Source organism: Prionailurus viverrinus, chromosome C2, assembly GCF_022837055.1.
Source record: "Prionailurus viverrinus isolate Anna chromosome C2, UM_Priviv_1.0, whole genome shotgun sequence".
NCBI classification, from domain to species: domain Eukaryota; kingdom Metazoa; phylum Chordata; class Mammalia; order Carnivora; family Felidae; genus Prionailurus; species Prionailurus viverrinus.
Window position 1 is genome coordinate 88,602,017 of NC_062569.1, and position 19,312 is coordinate 88,621,328.

General features: G+C 36.1%; 1 protein-coding gene across 1 annotated transcript in view; it reads left to right on the forward strand.

Moving 5' to 3' along the window:
• The window catches only part of SNX4 (sorting nexin 4), a 70,846-nt gene that overhangs the window by 40,262 nt on the left and 11,272 nt on the right, over positions 1-19,312 (forward strand). Inside the window, exons 8-10 of the mRNA XM_047876097.1 lie at positions 1,217-1,278; positions 12,171-12,236; positions 17,011-17,100. Coding sequence (XP_047732053.1) covers positions 1,217-1,278; positions 12,171-12,236; positions 17,011-17,100 — 218 coding nt within the window. The remainder of the gene's footprint in view (positions 1-1,216; positions 1,279-12,170; positions 12,237-17,010; positions 17,101-19,312) is intronic.

A 19,312-nucleotide genomic window follows, 5' to 3' on the forward strand; every position in this document is an offset into this window, starting at 1 on the left:
GTATTGAAAGGGTTAGGATTTGTTGTATGGTTAATGCCTAATTCCTCAGATGTTTGAGTAACAAATTAGGTAATTTATCCTCAGTATTTACATTTAGAAACTGTGTAACCAAGAATATTTTTTTGTATACTGAGAATTTTTTTTTTTTAGGGTTTAGGGTTTTATGTGGGATTACTTTTGGTCTTCAGTTCATGTCTGTAATAGTTTGCAGGAGAGTAAAGCATTAATTATCATATGTGGTGTTTTGTCTTTTGTAAAATTTGTGTGAATAGCTACACAGTATATATTTCATCTTTATCTAATTATAATTAGATCTAAATTATAATTCTGTTATTAAAATATCTAATGTGTTGGTTAGAAAGCATTATAGTGATAAAGTAGCATAGAAGTATATTGTATGTGTTCAGCACTTATGTATAAAACTATCAATAAAATTGAAAATGTTTATATTTTTACCCTGGTAAATTCCACTTTGAGGACTTTTTCATAAGGAAACAATCTGAAATTTGGGAAAAGCTTTACTCTCAGAGGTGCTTATTACAAAATTATGTATACTACTGAAAAAATTAGGGATAACTAAATATCCAACAAGGAGTGGTTATATATTGTATACACTGCTAGGTGGAATTTTATGCAGCTATTTAAAGTCATATTTATTAAATGTAATATTGACCTGCTGGATAAAAATATTGTCCCTTTTTTTTTAAGTTTGTTTATTTTGAGACAGAGGAAGAGTGCATGAGAAGGGCAGAGAGAGAGGGTGAGAGAATCCCAAGCAGTGCAGAGCCCAAGGTGTGACTTGAATTCATGAATTGTGAGATCATGACCTGAGCTAAAACTAAGAGTCTGACCCTTAACCAACTGAGCCACCCAGACGCCCCTTACCACTTTTAACATAAGAAATTTTAAAGCAATAATTAAAACGTATATCTTTATACATTCTTTTTATATATATATAATAAATACACAGATATATATATATATATATATATATATATATATATATATATATATGAGAGCAGTTACATAAATATGATGATAGCACTAGTTCCTCCCCAACCTCATGATGAGCCTTTGGGAAATTTTTTTCTTTTTCATATTTTTCAAGTTTATTGTACTAAGCTTTTGTTTTTTTAAATGAAGATGACATCTTTTTAAAGAATAATCTGTATATAACTTTGACCTAATAGTAATCTCTTTTAAAAATTTATTCCAGAGAGTAGCAGATCGACTCTATGGTGTATATAAAGTGCATGGGAATTATGGGCGAGTTTTCAGGTAAGCATTATGTGACCTTTTAAAATAAATGATTAGCTCTGATTAGCTTTTTGGCTGACAACTATAATTCTTGACAATTTATGGGTCTGAAATGTAGATGTTAAGTTTTTATTTATTTTGTATGTTATGGCATAATTACTTAATTTTTTATTCAAGTATAATTAATATACAGTGTTATATTAGTTTCAGGTGTACAATATAATGATTCAACAATCCTATACATTTCTCAGTGCTCATCAAGATAAGTGTACCTCTTAACCCTCTTCACCTATTTCACCCATATTCTCCCCACCCCCCCCCACCCCCCCACCCCCCCCACCCCGCCTTTGGCAACTACCAGTTTGTTCTCTGTATTTAACAGTTTGGGGGTTTTTTGTTTGTCTTTTTTCTCTTTGTTTTATTTCTTAAATTCCACATACAAGTGAAGTCATAGGGCATTTATTTTCCTCAGTCTGACTTCACTTAACATTATATTCTCTCTATATATACACATATACTCACACACACACACACACACACACACACACGCGCGTACACACAATGGATAGAGACGATATGAGATAGATAGATATTTATATACTTACTTATAAACATTTATGTGTATTTATATATATATCTATTTCACATCTTCTTTATCCATTTCTCTATGGATAGGCACCGGGTTGCTTTCATATCTTGGCTATTAATAATGCTGCAATATACATAGGGGTGCATATATCTTTTTTAATTAGTGTTTTTGTTTTCTTTGAATAAATACCTAGTAGTGGAATTACTGGATCATATGGTAGTACTATTTTTTTAAGTTAATTAATTTATTTTGAGGAAGAGCATGCGAGCAGGGCAGGGGCAGAGTGAGAGCAAGACAGAGAATCCCAAGCAGGCTCTGTGCTCTCATTGCAGAGCCCATCATGGGGCTCAAACTCACGAACTGTGTGATCATGACCTGAGCTGAAAGCAAGAGTCAGATGCTTAACCTACTGAGCCACGCAGGTGCCCCATGGTAATACTATTTTTAATTTTTTTAGGAACCTCCATAGTGGTTGTACCAATTTGCAACCCAACAGTGCAGGAGGATTCCTTTTTCTCCACATCTTCACAAACCCTTGTTACTTCTTGCCATTCTGACAGACATGAGGGGATACCTCATTGTGGTTTTGATTTGCATGTCCCTGATGATTAGAGTGATATTGAGCATCTTTTCATTTGTCTGTTGTCCATCGATTGGTAGTCTTCTTTGGAAAAAATGTCTATTCAGGTCCTCTGCCTACTTTTAATTGGATTATTTGTGTTTTTTTGCTGTTGGATTGTATAAGTTCTTTATATAGTATGAATATTAACCCCTTATTGGATATATCATTTGCAGATATCTTCTCTCATTCAGTAGGTTGTGTTTTCATTTTGTTGATTGAGTCTTCACTAGTCCTTCACTGTGCAAAAGCTTTTTATTTTGGTGTAGTCCCAAAAGTTTATTTTAGCTTTTGTTGCTCTTACCTGAGGAGATAGATTTAGAAAACTGTTTCTTTGGCTGATGTCAAAGAGGTTACTACCTATGTTTTCTTCTAGGAGTTTTATGATTTTAGGTTTCATATTTACATCTTTAGTCCATTTCGAGTTTATTTTTGTGGATGGTGAATCAAAGTAGTCCAATTTCATTCTTTTGCATGTAGCTGTCCCAACACTATTTGTTGAAGAGACTCTTTTTTCCGTTGTATATTCTTGTTTCCTTTGTTGTAGAGTAATTGACCATATAAGTGTATGTTTATTTTTGGTCTCTGTATTCTGTTCCATTGATCTCTGTGTTTTTGTGCCAGTACCATAATACTGTTTTGATTACTACAGGTTTGTAGTGTATCTTGAAATCTGGGATTGTGATACCTCCAGCTTTGTTCTTGTTTCTCAAGATTGCTTTGGCTATTCAGGGTCTTCTATGGTTCCATACAGATTTTAGGATTTTTTGTTCTAGTTCTGTGAAAACTGCTCTTTGGTATGTATGTATGTATGTATTTATTTATTTATTTATTTATTTATTTATTATTAATTTTTTTTTAATTTATTTTTTTAACGTTTATTTATTTTTGAGACAGAGAGACACAGAGCATGAAGGGGGGAGGGGCAGAGAGAGAAGGAGACACAGAATCGGAAACAGGCTCCAGGCTCTGAGCCATCAGCCCAGAGCCTGACGCGGGGCTCGAACTCACCGCAAGATCGTGACCTGAACTGAAGTCGGACGCTTAACCGACTGCGCCACCCAGGCGCCCCATGCTCTTTGGTATTTTTATAGGGATTATGTTAAATCTAGATTGCTTTGGGTATTTTGGAACATTTTAATATTGATTCTTTCAATTCATGAACATGGAATATCTTTTTATTTGTGTCATCTTCAATTTCTTTCATTCATGTTTTAGTTTTCAGAGATGACATCTCTTTCACCTCATTGATTAAGTTTATTCCTAGATATTTTATTATTTTTGGTGCAGTTGCAAATGGAATTGTTTTCTTAATTTTTCTTTCTGCTACGTTATTAGCTTATAGAAATACAATAGTTTTCTGTATATTAATTTTGTGTCCTGTGACTTTACTGAATTCATTTATTAGTTCTAATAGTTTTATGGTGGAGTCTTTAGGGTTTACTATATATAGTATCATGTCATTTGTAAATAGTGAAAGTTTACTTCTTCCTTACCAATGAGGATGGCTTTTATTTCTTTTTCTTGTCTGCTTGTGGTGGCTAGGACTTTCAGTACTCTAACAGTGCTGAGAGTTGACCTCTCTCTTCTGTTACTGATCTTAGAAGAAAAGCTGTTTTTCACCATAGAGTATCATGTTAGCTGTGTATTTTTTCGTATGTGGCCTTTATTATGTTGAGGTATGTTCCCTCTAAACCCACTTTCTTGAGAGTTTTTATCACGAATGGATGTTGTACTTTGTCAAATGCTTCTTCTGCATTTATGGAGATGATCATATGGTTTTTATCCTTTCCTTGTTAATGTGATGTATCATGTTGATGGATTTGTGAATATTGGACCACCTTGCATCCCTAGAATAAACTCCACTTGACTGTGATGAAAGATCCTTTTAATGTATTGTTGGATTTGGTTTGCTAATATTTTGTTGGAGGTTTTTGCACTTATATTCATCAGAGGTATGTATTGGCCTGTAGTTTTGCAGGGTTTTTGTTTTGTTTTGTTTTGTTTTGGTAGTACCTGTCTGGTTTTGGTATCTGGTTTTGTATCCCTCCTTTTTTATTTTGGAACAGTTTGAGAAGAATAAGTACTAACTCTCTTTTTAAAAAAATGTTTATTTGGAGAGAGAGTATGTGTATGTGCACGAGCCAGGGCAGGGGTAGAGAGAGAGAGGGAGAAAAAGTAGGTGCCCACTGTCAGTACAGAGCCTGACATGGAGCTCGATCTCACAGCCTTGAGATCATGACCTGAGCTGATATCAAGAGTCGGACACTTAACCTTACTGAGCCACCCAGGCTTAAATATTTGGTAAAATTCACCTGTGCAGCCATCTGATCCTGGACTTTTGTTTCTTGGGAGTGTTTTTTTACTGATTCATTTTCATTGTGAGCAATCAGTCTGTTCAAATTTTCTATTTCTTCCTGATTCCATTTAATTTTACCCATTTCTTCTAGGTTGTTCAGTTTGTTGGCATAAAATTTTTCATAATATCTCATATAATTCTTTTTATGTCTGTGGTGTTGGTTTTTATTTCTCTTCCTTCATTTCTGATGTTATTTGATCTTTTTTTTTCTTGATTAGTACGGTTAAAGCCTTGTGTGTTTTGTTTATCCTCTCAGCTCCTTCAAATCTCGGTTTTGTTTTTAATAGATGTCCTATAGTACTTTTCAAAGTTTTTGTTTTAAAGTATTTCTTTCGATAAAAAATAGGAAGTCCAATATACTGAGCAGATAAAAATGAAACTACTCTGAAGCAGTGACCACTGCCCTTTACCTTGTTGGCAGAATGCCCAAGAAGATTCTATTTTAAATAATTAGTGACTTTCTCTTTTTTTTCTTTCTTGGTGTTACTTCATAGTTTCTGAAGGATTTTGCAAGATGAATTTTTCAGTCTTGGGTAATTTTAGTGTAAATTAGAATATCTACTTATATACTGTATATTACATATTTTGGTTATTTTTGAACCTTTTGTGATTTTTTTTTCCTGTGTATTATTTTGGTTCTGACATTTTAGAAATTATTATCCGAAGCTCTTTATAAGAAAATGTCTTTGCTAATGTTCCATTATAGGTCCTTTTGATTGGATTAATTTAAAAATAATTCATTTGGGGTGCCTGGGTGGCTCATTCGGTTGAGCATCTGACTCTTGATTTCACCTTAGTGATGATCCCAGGGTCATGGGATCCGAGCCCTGTCTCTCTGTCTCTCTCTGCCCCTCTCCCTGGCACTGTCTTTCTCTATCTTTCTCTAAAGGAAAAAAAACCCAACAACATTCATTTTACATTTTTGAATAGGTAATACATTCCATATGGCACAAAATTCAACAGGGATAAAAGCTTACGCAGTGAAAAGTCTCCCTTGTCTGCTAACCATTCAGGTCTCCTCTGAGATAGCTAATACCAGTTTATTGGTTTCTTATGTATCCCCCTAGTAAAATGTAATACTATAATACATTAACATACAAACACAGGCATGTTCCCTCTGTTTTTAAACATGAAAAGGGAGCATGTTGTATACATCACTATGTTCACTTGTTTAACCTTTTTTCACTTAAGAACTGCTCTTGGAGATAGATTGTTATCAGTAAATAACTGCATTGAGTTTTATTAAAGAGGAGGACCATAATTTATTTAATTTCTTCTTAATGATTTCTAGTCTTATTTTACTCATTGCTACAATAAATATTCTTGTTCATGTCATTTTACATGTGTATGAATATGTTTGTAGGCTAAAATTCTACAAGTGTTGTTACTGGCTCTAAGGATAATTGCATTTGTAGTTGCGGTAGATACTGCCAAATTGCCCTGTATAGAAGCTGTTAACTTCTCACCAAAAAAGTATTAATATCTGTTTTCTTACACCATTACTCAGCAGTATGTTAGCAAACTTTTGTCTGTATCATACTGATGATGAGGAATGGTTTCTTTACTGCAGTTATAATTTACATTTTTAAAATTATAACTGATGTCAAATTATTTTTTCTTGTGATTAACAGCCCTTTTTTTTTCCTATTTCATAATCTATTCATATCTTTTGTCTTTTTTTTCTTTTGGGCTGATTGGTTTCTTAATTGATATACAGGTGTTATTTTTGAGAGAGAGAAAGAGAGAGTACAAGTGGGGAGGCAGAGAAAGAGGGACAGACACAGAACCCGAAACAGGCTCTCAGCTGTCCGCACAGAGCCCACCGTGGGGCTGGAATTCGTGAACTATGAGATAATGACCTGAGCCAAAGTTGGACACTTAACTGACTGAGTCACCCAGGCACCCCAAGACTGTACATGTTAAGAAGGCAACTGGCAAGACATGCACTTACATGACTTATATATATATATATATGTGTGTGTAAATATAAGGAAGAAATAAGCAGGAATGAGGTGCACAGAGAGGAAATAGGATGAATTTAGTAATATGTTCATGTCACATGTTGCTGTTTATTTCTTTCTTTTTTTAGTTTTTTTGGAGGTCAGGAGTTTATTTTGTGCTCTTCTTGAGTTCCTGGGCTTTTTACAGTTTCCGCCTGCATTACAGCACTTGATCCAATATAGGGTAGGCCAAAGGGCCATTCCCATGGGTGCTTATAGAACTAGCTTATATTTTCACTAGTTTCAGACTGAGCTAGGAACTTTAGATCCACTTGTCCAGAATTGGACTGAATATATAGGTGGGATTCACTCTGCAAAAGACCTAGAAAAAAAAAGGAAAGAGTTGTCAGTACTAGTAACTGTGCATTTGAAGCTAATGAAAGCTTTCAGGAGCTCATAGCCTGAAATGGTTTATTCTGTTAATTTTTAAATATTCATCTTAATTTATAGATTATGAATCCATATAGAATCAACCAAGAAAAAAACATGTCTTTCAGATTCAATTGATGTGATTCCTTACGAGGAATTCCAGGAAAATACAGGAGCAACATTTCTTTCAAATTTATTTCATGGATACACAAAACTTGTCATGTACTCAGAGCTCACAGACACAGATCTACGTTTGTTTAATGATTCTGTAATTTTTATTTTTTGGTTATGTGCATAGTGGGAGTAAAGAGTTTTTTGATTAAGAGAACAAAAAAGGAAGTGATGAAGTTTTGGGGTGATGGTGGAGTTTGTGGGGTCCAGAGCCGATGGCCAAGGAAGAATTCTTGAAGACATCTTTGGTGCAAAAAAGATGATTTTATTAAATCATGGGAACGGGACCCATGGGCAGCAAGACCTGCACTGGGGTTGTAGGGGTTGACCGTTTTTTATGGAGTCCAGGGAGATAAAGTCAAGAGGGAGTTTCCAAAGAGACTTTCACATGCTAAAGCATTGCTGGAGGCCTAGCTATTGTCAAGCTAAGGTGGTTTTTCCCTCTAGCAAAGCATTAACCTTAAGACTGTAGGGAGTTCCTGGACTTTAGGCTTGATGGGATTGCCTTTTTCTTTTTTTTTTTTTCAATGTTTATTTATTTTTGGGACAGAGAGAGACAGAGCATGAATGGGGGAGGGGCAGAGAGAGAGGGAGACACAGAATCGGAAACAGGCTCCAGGCTCTGAGCCATCAGCCCAGAGCCTGACGTGGGGCTCGAACTCCCGGACCGCGAGATCGTGACCTGGCTGAAGTCGGACGCTTAACCGACTGCGCCACCCAGGCGCCCCTGGATTGCCTTTTTCTGGTAAACTGATGGACTCTTACAGTTTAACCATTTGGGTTTTGTCCTTTCCTGTTTTGGGGTAGCTGTGAGTGTCCAAGGAATATCCTACATGTCCCACCTGAGGGTGGGGGTTGCTATTACCCTGCACTTTGCCTTCAGTGTGCCCCACACTCTCTCATTAGAAGTGCCATAGTTTGGGATTAATAGAGCACACTAAGGGCAGTTGATTCTAGTCTCAGCTCTGTCTCTGAACAGCTACCTGACTTGGAGTAAGCAATGTTAGATCTCTGAACCTGATTTTAAGTATCTATTCAGTATTAGGGTTAAATGGAGAGAGTGATTTCCAAACCCTTTCTTGACATGGAATTTTATATTTAAATGAAATCTTACATAGAACTATAAACATAAACCTATAACCACAGACCTGCTTGCGCTAGTGACTTTCTCTCTGTCTCTGTCCCTGATGAACATCAGATTGGGTGATGAGATTTTTCTCTAAACCTTTATTTTGTTATAATATTTTTAATACCTGTCCTAAATTTTGATGCTTGGGCATTCTTGGAATCTGTTACTTCCTTTCATTTACTGAAATTGTAAAATACTGAAGTAGGAAGGGCCTTAGTGGTTTTAAAGTTCATAGTTCTGTTTTTTTTTTTTTTTTTTTTTTTTTTTTAAGATTTTATTTTTAAGTGATCTCTACACCAATTGTGGGGCTCAAATTTACAACCCTGACATCAAGAGTCATATGCTGTACTGACTGAGCCAGCTAGGTCCTCCTGTATTTCATCGTTCTTAATCCAAGAGGTGAAGATGGACCTCAGGTTGCCTGAAGCTTCTGAAATTACATGCAAAACTTTTATGTTTGTGATTTTCTTTTCCTTTCTTTTCCTTCTATCAGATGCTACAAAAGATCCAAGACCCTTTTTGATCTGGTTCATATGTGACAATTACGTACCCATTAAGTACTTTAAGATTCAGTTTTCTCTTACAATGCTGATGTTAAGTCGACTACCCTTTTATAAAGTTACTTGTATGTTAGTAGTTTCCTCTTCTCCCCAACAAACTGGTTAACATTTTCTATTTCCAATCCTAGGCATATCCTTGGGCCCCAGGTTAGAACCTTTTGTTTAGATAGTGCTTCTTAAATTTTAATGTGCATACAAATCACCTGGAGAACTATTAAAATGAGTATTTTGTTGCATATCTGGAATGGGTTCTATCATTCTGCATTTCTAATGAGATTCTAGGTGAAGCTGTTGCTAGACCAGCAAAGGGCTAGAGTATATGTACCTTGAGGGGAAAGGTCTTGTGTGTAGCAGTGGTTGATACACAGAATCCAGTACATGTTTGTCTCTTCATATTTATTAACTCACTTATTGATTTATTTTTTCATTTTACGTACAAACAATAAATGCCACATTTTGGGGTGCCTGGGTGGCTCAGTTGGTTAAGTGTCCGACTCTTGATTTCAGCTCAAGTCATGATCTCAGTGTTGTGGGATTGAGCCCCACATCAGGCTCTGCACTGATGCAGTTTAAGATTCTTTCTCCATCTCTTTCTGCCCCCTCCCCACCTCACATGCTCACTTGCGCGCGCTCTCTCTCTCTCTCTCTCTCAAATAAATATTTAAAAAAAAACAGGTATTTATCAGATTCTAAAGTACTTAATAGGAATATATATATATAGTTGATTAAGGATAAGCTCTACCTTCCTTGAATTAGTTTTTGTTGTTTGGTAAACAAAGGAATTAAATTTGGTTATGTTAGCCTTGAATTGGTAGCACATAGTAAGGTGCTCAAAAATTAGGCAGATGAAGTGTTTTGGGCTATCCAATAGACAGTTGATCTGGACTATCCATTAACTCTGTTAGCATGACCTACAGTTACATTAACTGTGATTGTTATGTTATACATTTGGCTAGTTCTGCCCAAACCCCTAGATTTCCTTTTTCATGTGAAGAACAGAGCTTTGGATATATTGAAATTGAAGTGACAGAGGTATATAAGAGTAGAATTGTCCTGGAGGTATTAGAAATGTGGCTTTAGAGTTTAGATAATATAGAGATATTAAACATTGTTTTTTTGGTAAACAGCAAAACACTAAAAAGGGTTAACTTGCTGTTACTACTTTGAGAGTAGTTACAAACATCTAAGGAGAGAAGATTATTAGAGGGAGCCGTAGCTGTTTTGTTATTTAATCATAACCATAGTGTTGCATAGGTGATTTATAGGTTTGTTTTGCTTTGACAATATTAAAAATCATGTGAGGTCTTCTTCCTTCTAATACTATAAGCATATGGTCTGGTATTTCAACAGAATGCCAGGTTTATTCTGTATAAAACAAAAGAATAGTGTTTAGATTTTTTTTTTCTTTTATGATATGGTGAAAGTGGAGAGGCTTATACATTTTTTACCTAGGAGGAAAATTGCAAACAACCTGAATGGCCAGGACAATGGTTTAAAAAATTGAGTTGCAAAAAAATAAATAAATAAATAAATAAAAGTAAAAAATTGAGTTGCCTAATGAAACAGTGCTTAAAACAAATTGTTTTAATAATATGGGAAAATGCTGAAGGAAAAAAAGCATGATATGAAATTGCATATACCGTATGATCTCAGCCACATTAAAATGAGTAAGTAAAAAGACTAGAAGGAAATATATCAAATTAGGTCATCTCTTGGTATTTGGAATTGCAGACTTATTTTTTCAGTTTACTGTAATATAAATATATATATGTGTGTGTGTGTGTATATATATATATATATATATATATATATATATATATATATATATATATATATATAACTACCTGGCTGGCTCAGTCAGTAAAGCACGCAACTCTTGATTTCGGGGTCGAGCCCCATGTTGGGTATAGAGATTACTTAAAAATAAAAATCTTAAAAAAATGGCAACAAAATGATCTTTGGTTCTAGTAGACTTTCTCATGCAACTTTAGTGCATATTATTAAAGTTTTAATGTGTACTTAATATTTTGGTACAATCGTCCTTTTTTGTTAGCTTAGATGTGTTCATCAGAATCTTCCATGGAACTTTATTTTTTTTTTAATTTTTTTTTTAAGTTTTATTTATTTTTGAGACAGAGAGAGACAGAGCATGAATGGGGGAGGGTCAGAGAGAGGGAGACACAGAATCTGAAACAGGTTCCAGGCTCTGAGCTCTCAGCACAGAGCCCGACGCGGGGCTCGAACTCACGGACCGCGAGATTGTGACCTGAGCCGAAGTCCGACTGAGCCACCCAGGCGCCCCATTCCATGGAACTTTAAAGAGTATAACTGTCTCGGGGCACCCAGGTGGCTCAGTTGGTTGAGTCTTTTTTTTTTTTTTTTTAATGCTTATTTATTTTTTGAAAGAGAAACAGAGTGTGAGCAGGGGAGGGACAGAGAGAGAGGGAGACACAGAATGTGAATCAGGCTCCAGGCTCTGCAGTATCAGCACAGAGCCGGACATGGGGCTCCAACCCATGAAACATGAGATTATGACCTGAACTGAAGTTGGACGTTTAAGCAACTGGGCCACCCAGGCGCCCCAAGTCTGAGTCCTGATTTCAGTTCAGGTCATGATCACAGTTGTGAGCTTGAGCCCCATATCAGGCTCCAAGCCCAGCTTGAGATTCTCTCTCCCTCTCTCCCTCTCTGCCCTCCACTTGTACATGCACTGTCTCTCAAAAAAATTAAAATTAAAAGGTATATGTATATCTCACCTCTACCCTAGAGATTCTGATTAAGTAGATCAAGAGCAGGGCTAGCATCTGTAGTTTTTTAAAGCTCCACAATTAATGTGAAAAGGCACCCTAGCTGAGAAAGTTGTCTATAAGCAGAAGCTGTATTGTATGATACTTTGCAGCAGCAGATAGCAATTTCTGAACTAACATTTTAAAGTATTCACTTGCGTTTAGTTGTTAAACTTAAGAGGAAGGCAGCGTATTTGAATTAGAAAATAAATCCAAATACAGTACTGTGTTGTTTAAAAGCTAGCTAGAAAAAAAACCTTACACAATATTCCATTTAATAATATTCCATATCTAATTCATGATGTGTTTGATTTTATCTTTTTCTCCCTAGTGAGTGGAGTGCCATAGAAAAAGAAATGGGGGATGGACTGCAGAGTGCTGGTCACCATATGGATGTGTAAGTACCTAGAGCATTTAAGGTAAAATCCAAAGTGAAGTTTAGTGATTAAATGATAGTGATTCTTCTGTTCTGCTTTTATCAAGTTTGCTGGCTTTTATGTTATATGCTGTGTATACAGATCTGACTTACACAAGCTTATTTCAGAAATGCAAGATTAATTTAAAACATTCAAAATTCAATCAGTCCAATTCATATGTTAGTAGAATAAAGAAAACTTGTATGTTTATTTCAATACATGTAGAAAAGGCATTTCAACATCCACTCACAATAAAAATTCTCATCAAACTGAGAATAAGAGGAGTTTCTTCAGTTTTAAAACTTACAGCTAATGTACTTAATAGTGAAGTATTAAAAACTTACAGCTAGTATTGTACTTAATAGTGAAATATTGATGCTTTTTCCTAACATCAAGGAATAAGGCAAGATTGTCTGCTCTCACCACTCCTGGTAAACATTGTAGTAGAGGCTCTAGTTCAGCAAGGAAGAGACAAGAAAATCAAATGCGAGGCATAAATCTTAGGAAGAAGTAAAATGATCTCTTTTTGTAGTTAACAGGATCTTTTACATAGAAAATCGTAATCAACTAAAAGTATTATAGAACTAACAACCAAATTTAACAAGGATGCAGAATACAAGCTCAATATATAAAAAACAAATGTTTTTATATACTAGCAACAACAATTAGAAGATAAAAATTGAAAAACAATGCTTTTTATAATTGCATCAAAACAAAATATAAATGAAATACCTCTACACTGAAAACTTTATATATAAACACTGCTGAGAAAAAAATTAAAAACATTTTTTTTTCTTTATTTATTCTTGAGAAGGAGACAGGGTCCGAGCAGGAGAGGAGCATAGAGAGAGGGAGACACAGAATCTGAAGCAGGCTCCAGGCTCTGAGCTGTCAGCACAGAGCCTGATGTGGGGCTCGAACTCACGAATTGCGAGATCATGACCTGAGCCGAAGTTGGATGCTCAACTGACTGAGCCACTCCGGTGCCCCTGCTGAGAGAAAAATTTAAAGACCTAAATAAATGGAGAGATAAACTGTGTTCATGGATTGGAAGCGTCAGTAGTGTTAATATCTCCATTCTTCCCAAATTGCAGTCCCAATCAAAATTCTGATATAAATTTTTAATAGTAATTGGTATTACTTAATTCCAAAATTTATATATAAATTTAAAGGACCTAGAGTAACCAAAACAGTCTTGAAAAAAGAACAAACCTGGAATATATTAACTGATTTCAAGACTTCTGTAAAGCTATATCCTGTAAATACAAGATAGGTATTGGCATAAAGGTAAACAGATCAATGGAACAGAAAAGAGTCCAGAAATAGACTGGGATTTAAATAGTCCATTTCAAGAAATGGTTCTGGAATAACTGGATATGTACATGGAAAAAAAAAATTAACTTTGAGCCATCTCTCACACCTTACATAAAAACAAATGCAATTTGAGTCATATACATAAATAAAAAAGCTAAAATTACAACTTTTAGTAGAAAGCACATGAGAATATTGTTGCAACCTTCAAGTTAGCAAAAATTTCTTTTTATTTTTATTTAATGTTTATTTATTTTTTAGAGACAGCATGAGCGGGGAATGGGCAGAGAGAAAGGAAGACACAGAATCTGAAGCAGGCTCCAGGCTCTGAGCTGTCAGCACAGGGCCTGATGTGGGGCTCAAACTCACGAACTGCGATATCATGACCTGAGCCGAAGTCGACGCTCAACCGACTGAGGCACCCAGGCGCCCTGTTAGCAAAAATTTCTTAAAGAAAACATGAAAAAAAACCCAAATTTTTAGTTTTTTCCATTTTCTTTTTTTTTTTTTTTTTTTTACTTAGAAGGACAAGGAATTTCAAAGACATTTTTAAATGGTAAAATGTTCTTTATCGAAATTAAACATTTTGCTTATTAAAAGATACTCTGGGGGCACCTGGGTAGCTCAGTCAGTTAAGCGTCCAACTCTAGGTTTTGGCTCAAGTCATGATCTCATGGTTCATGGGTTCAAGGCCCACATCAGTCTCCACACTGACCCTGCAGAGCCTGCTTGGGATTCTTTCTTTCCTTCTCTCTCCCTTTCTCTCAAGATAAATAAACTTAAGAAAAAGATAATGTTAGGGAAGGGAGAAATGGGGGAATTAGTGTTAGAGAAGATGAAAAAGTTCTGGAGACAGATGGTTTGGAGACAGATGGTCTGGAGATGTGGAGATGGCTGCACAGCAAGGTGAATACACTTAATGCCACTCCACTGGACACTTAAAATGATTAAAAAGTAAATTTCATGTTATGTTTATTTACTACACACACACACACCCCATTAAAATAATGAAAAGGCTAGCTACTGACTGGAAGTAAACATTTCCAACCAGAATATGTAAAGAACTCTTACAAGTCAGTAACAAAAAGACAAAAAATACTTATTTTTTTCTAAGTATTTCTTCAGGCCATATTCAAGCTGACTGGCTACTTTTCAGCCTTAGAAAGTCTTCCAGCATTCTGTTGATTTAGCATTTTCAGTATTTTCAGGAATTTATGATTATCCCTTCAGGTGATTTAAAGTGTTAAGTAAACAATTTCAGTACTGATATCTAAAAATCATTACCATTTAAATTTTTGTACCCAAAGATGTGCTATTTATCTTTATACTATGTTTCCTGTCTTCAAGCCACCAGCCCTGTTTTTTGTTTCCTTAACATTCTTTCTGAATCATAGATTTATGAATTAAAGGCAGTTTTTCTTGTTCTTAACAATGATTCTCAAGACTTTTTTCAGTCATGTAGAAGAAATTCCATCCATAGTCTAACAAATGTAAATTTGTAATTACAGAATATGTCCTTGCCTCTTTTAGAAACCCTATAAGCACATAGTTTTTCAGAAGGTTTATTTATTTTTTACAACTTCAGTAAATTTTGTTTGCTTGCCTACATGAAGCAGGCCTGAAGACATAAATTATATTATTCTTTTATTCTCATGCTAGGTAATCAGAGTTAATTTGAAAAGTTATATACCATACAGAAGTAGTACATGACATAACCCACATCCTTATGGAATTCATAATGTGATTGGAGAAATAAAACTAACACACAAGACATTACTTTGATAAAATTTAATTTCTGAATTGTTGATAAAAGACCAGAAGGGGTGACTGAAGACTAAAGTAGTCTGGGAAGATCTCCTAGAGGTGCTGAGATCTGTGCTTGTAGTATTTGGAGAAGCAGTGTCAAGAGCGGTCAGTCAGGTCACATTTCTGTACAAGGAAAGACTCCTGTCCAGGAATGAGAATGGTATGGCAATAAGGGGCTTGTATGGGTCAAAGTAGAGGTTGCTGGGGCACCTGGGTGGCTCATTCAGTCGAGCATCTGACTTCGGCTCAGGTCACGATCTTACTTTTGAGTTCGAGCCCCACGTCAGGCTGTGTGCTAACAGCTCAGAGCCTGGAACCTGCTTTAGATTCTGTGTCTCCCTCTCTCTCTGCCTCTCCCCCACTCATTCTCTCTGTCTCTCTGTCTCTCTCAAAAAATAAACAAACATTAAAAAAATAAAACATGTTAAAAAAAGATTGCTATTGACAATTAGTATAAAATAAGCCTTCTAAAATTTTTTGTAATCTTTATTTACTCTAGTTTTCCTTTTGTAGCTTTTTGGCATTACTGTATATAGTTGGTGCCAGGAATATTTGTGCACCAATTATACTAAACTCTTATTTTTTCTGCAGATTTTGTAGCCCTTTCATAAAATATATTTGAACAAAAGATATTATAGTCTCATGGTGCCTCTTGTGTATTTTTTATTTTTTTTATTTATTTATTTATTTTTAAATTTTTTTTTTCAACGTTTATTTATTTTTTTGGGACAGAGAGAGACAGAGCATGAACGGGGGAGGGGCAGAGAGAGAGGGAGACACAGAATCGGAAACAGGCTCCAGGCTCCGAGCCATCAGCCCAGAGCCTGACGCGGGGCTCGAACTCACGGACCGCGAGATCGTGACCTGGCTGAAGTCGGACGCTTAACCGACTGCGCCACCCAGGCGCCCCTGTTTTTTTTATTTTTAACATTTATTTATTTTTGAGAGAGCAAATGCATGTGCTCGTGGGTGGGGGAGGGGCAGAGAAAGGAAGACAGGATCTAAAGTAGGCTCTCTGCTGAGAGCACAGAGCCTGACATGGGGCTTGAACTCATGAATTGTTAAATCATGACCTGAACTGAAACCAAGACAGGCGCTCAACCGACTGAGCCACCCAGGAGCTGTCTTATGGTGCTTTTTAAGCTACCTGTAAGAAGGACCTTTTTGTTTGTTTTGTTTTTTATTTCCAAGCCATTGCTGATCAAAACATTTTGGTAAAATTCAATAAAATTTTCATGGTAATTAAAAATTGCTACAGGGGCGCCTGGGTGGCCCAGTCAGTTAAGCTTCTTGTATTCAGCTCAGGTCATGATCTCATAGTCCATGAGTTCAAGCCCACATCGGGCTCTGTGGTAACAGCTCAGAGCCTGGAGCCTGTTTCAGATTCTGTGTCTCCCTCTCACTCTGCCCCTCCCCCGCTCACATTCTGTCTCTCTTTCTCTCCAAAATAAATAAACATTAAAAAAAATTTTTTTTTAATTGCTACAAATGTTTCTCAATACTTATTCTCACTCTGTGTACTTATTTTGTTACTGAAGGTAGCAAATGGTCTGTTGGACCATACATACTTTGAACAACACTTCTATCATTAATACTTTGTATCATGATAAAAGTTTGTATGCAATGTTTTTTAAACAGGTATGCATCTTCTATTGATGATATTTTAGAAGATGAAGAACATTATGCAGATCAGCTAAAGGAGTATCTGTTTTATGCAGAAGCACTGCGGTAAGTATAATAAATGTTCCAGATGCAGCCCTGTGGCTAGTCACCACTCTCTTCACTTCATATGTTGCCAGAAAGTAAAGATAGTAAGGTGATTTTTATTTATTTATTTAAAAACATTTTTTTTAATGTTATTTTATTTTTGAGAGAGAGACACACACAGAGTGTGAGTGGGGGAGGGGCAGAGAGAGAGGGAGACACAATCCGAAGCAGTCTCTAGGCTCCGATTTGTCAGCACAGAGCCCGGTGCACGGCTTGAACTCACAAGCTGCAAGATCATGACCTGAGCCGAAGTCGGACGCTTAACTGACTGAGCCACCCAGGCACCCCAAAGATAGTAAGGTGATTTTTAAATGAATTCATCCCCCCAGGTATTGAATGAGGTCTCCTTGTATTCCTCTGTATTGCAGAGTGCTGGGTAGAGGTATTTAAGACCAGCCCTGTTCTTGAAATGTGGTATTGATAAAACTAGTCAGTCTCCAGCCACAGAACTGTTTGTATGTTGTTCTTTCTATTTGTTCAGTTTGAAGATTGGATGCAAAATACAAATTGAGTGTGTGTAGGTAGCCCTGTCACTAGGCAATGTGTTGCCTTTTTAATTTTGTAATTTTTTCCACATCTGCTTATCTTCTTAGTAAGGTTGTGTAACTTCTTAATATCAGGACTTTGTCTTCTGTTTTTATGGTATCTCTTGCAGAGCCAAACAGAATTCTCTGGTATATAGTTCTAGTTTAGAAGAAATTAGCATAGGGGTGCCTGGGTGGCTCAAGTGGTTAAACATCTGACTTTGACTCAGGTCATGATCTCACAGTTCATGAGTTCAAGCCCCACATCGGGCCCTCTGCTCTCAGCACAGAGCCCGTTTCAGAACCTGTCTCCGTCTCTCTCTGCCCCTCCCCAGTTCGCATGCTTGCGCGCGTGCGCGCTCGCTCTCTCTCGCTCTCTTTCTCTCTCTCTGTCAAAAATAAATATTAAAAAAGGGAGAAGAAATTAGTATATTTTTTCTGTCCATTTTAGAAAAATGAATCCATTTACCTGAAATAGGTGGCTTTTGGCTGTAGCCACTTTGGGTTATTTTCCTGTCATTTTGAAAAGCAATATAAGAATTCTGTTAGTATAGAGGACCAGTGTTTCTTTAGCTGTTTAGTAGCTGATACAAAACATCTGTACATTTTTAACCTTGCTCCTTCTAGAGCTTTGAGTACTCAGGAGTTTCACCAGGTACTTTCATGTTACCAAGCAAAAGAAAGTTGCTGAACAGAGTGGAATTCTGTACAGTTCTTAAAACTATAGAAAAGATGAATGTATATTGATATGTCCATGGTATATAGTTAGGTAAGATAATATGTAGAATCACTTGGGGCGTGTGCATATGTGTATTTATAAGTGCCTACCTAAGGTCTGGCAGAATATGCACCATCTATTAATATTAACATGGATTGTGTCTGGATAGTGGAGTTGGGAAGAGAAGGAGTTCTTGAAAGTTTTTTTATTTTGTACATTTCTGTGCCAGAATCTTAGTTTTGTTTTGTTTTTTACACTAAGCATGGGTCATTTATATGATAGGAAAAACTAAGACATTTCTATATAAAGATGAAAAATTTGAATTTAAGGAATACTCAACTGCTTTGTGAGATTCCAGTATTAGTTTCTATGTTACACAAAAGATTTCATTAATGTATGTGATAATGGTATGTTTGTTGAGAAAAATGTTGCAAGTATCTTAAAAAAAAAAAATCTTTTATTATGTATACTTTTTATGCTTAGGTTCTAAATTTCATTTTTTTAAATATTTATTTTGAGAGAGAGAGCATCAGCAGGGGAGAGGCAGAGGGAGGGGGAGAGAGAGAATCCTAATCTCACAAACCTTGAGATCATGACCTGAGTTGAAATCAAGAGTTAGACTTAACTGACTGAGCCACTCAGGCACCCCTGGTAGATTTCATTTTATATTGGGCTATTGCATTTTAAACTTGAAAATTCTAGGTACATATTGTAAATATTTCCTCTCTACCCCTGGGGAGAAAAAAATTTTTTTTCTTGAAAAAGAAAACATGTGTATGCGCAACCGGGGGACAGGGACAGAGAAAGAGAAAGAGAATCCTAAGCATGTTCCACACCCAGCACAGAGCCCTACATGGGTGCTTGATCCCACAACTGTAAAGTCATGACCTGAGCTGAAATGAATAGTTGGATGCTTAACCGACTGAAGCAC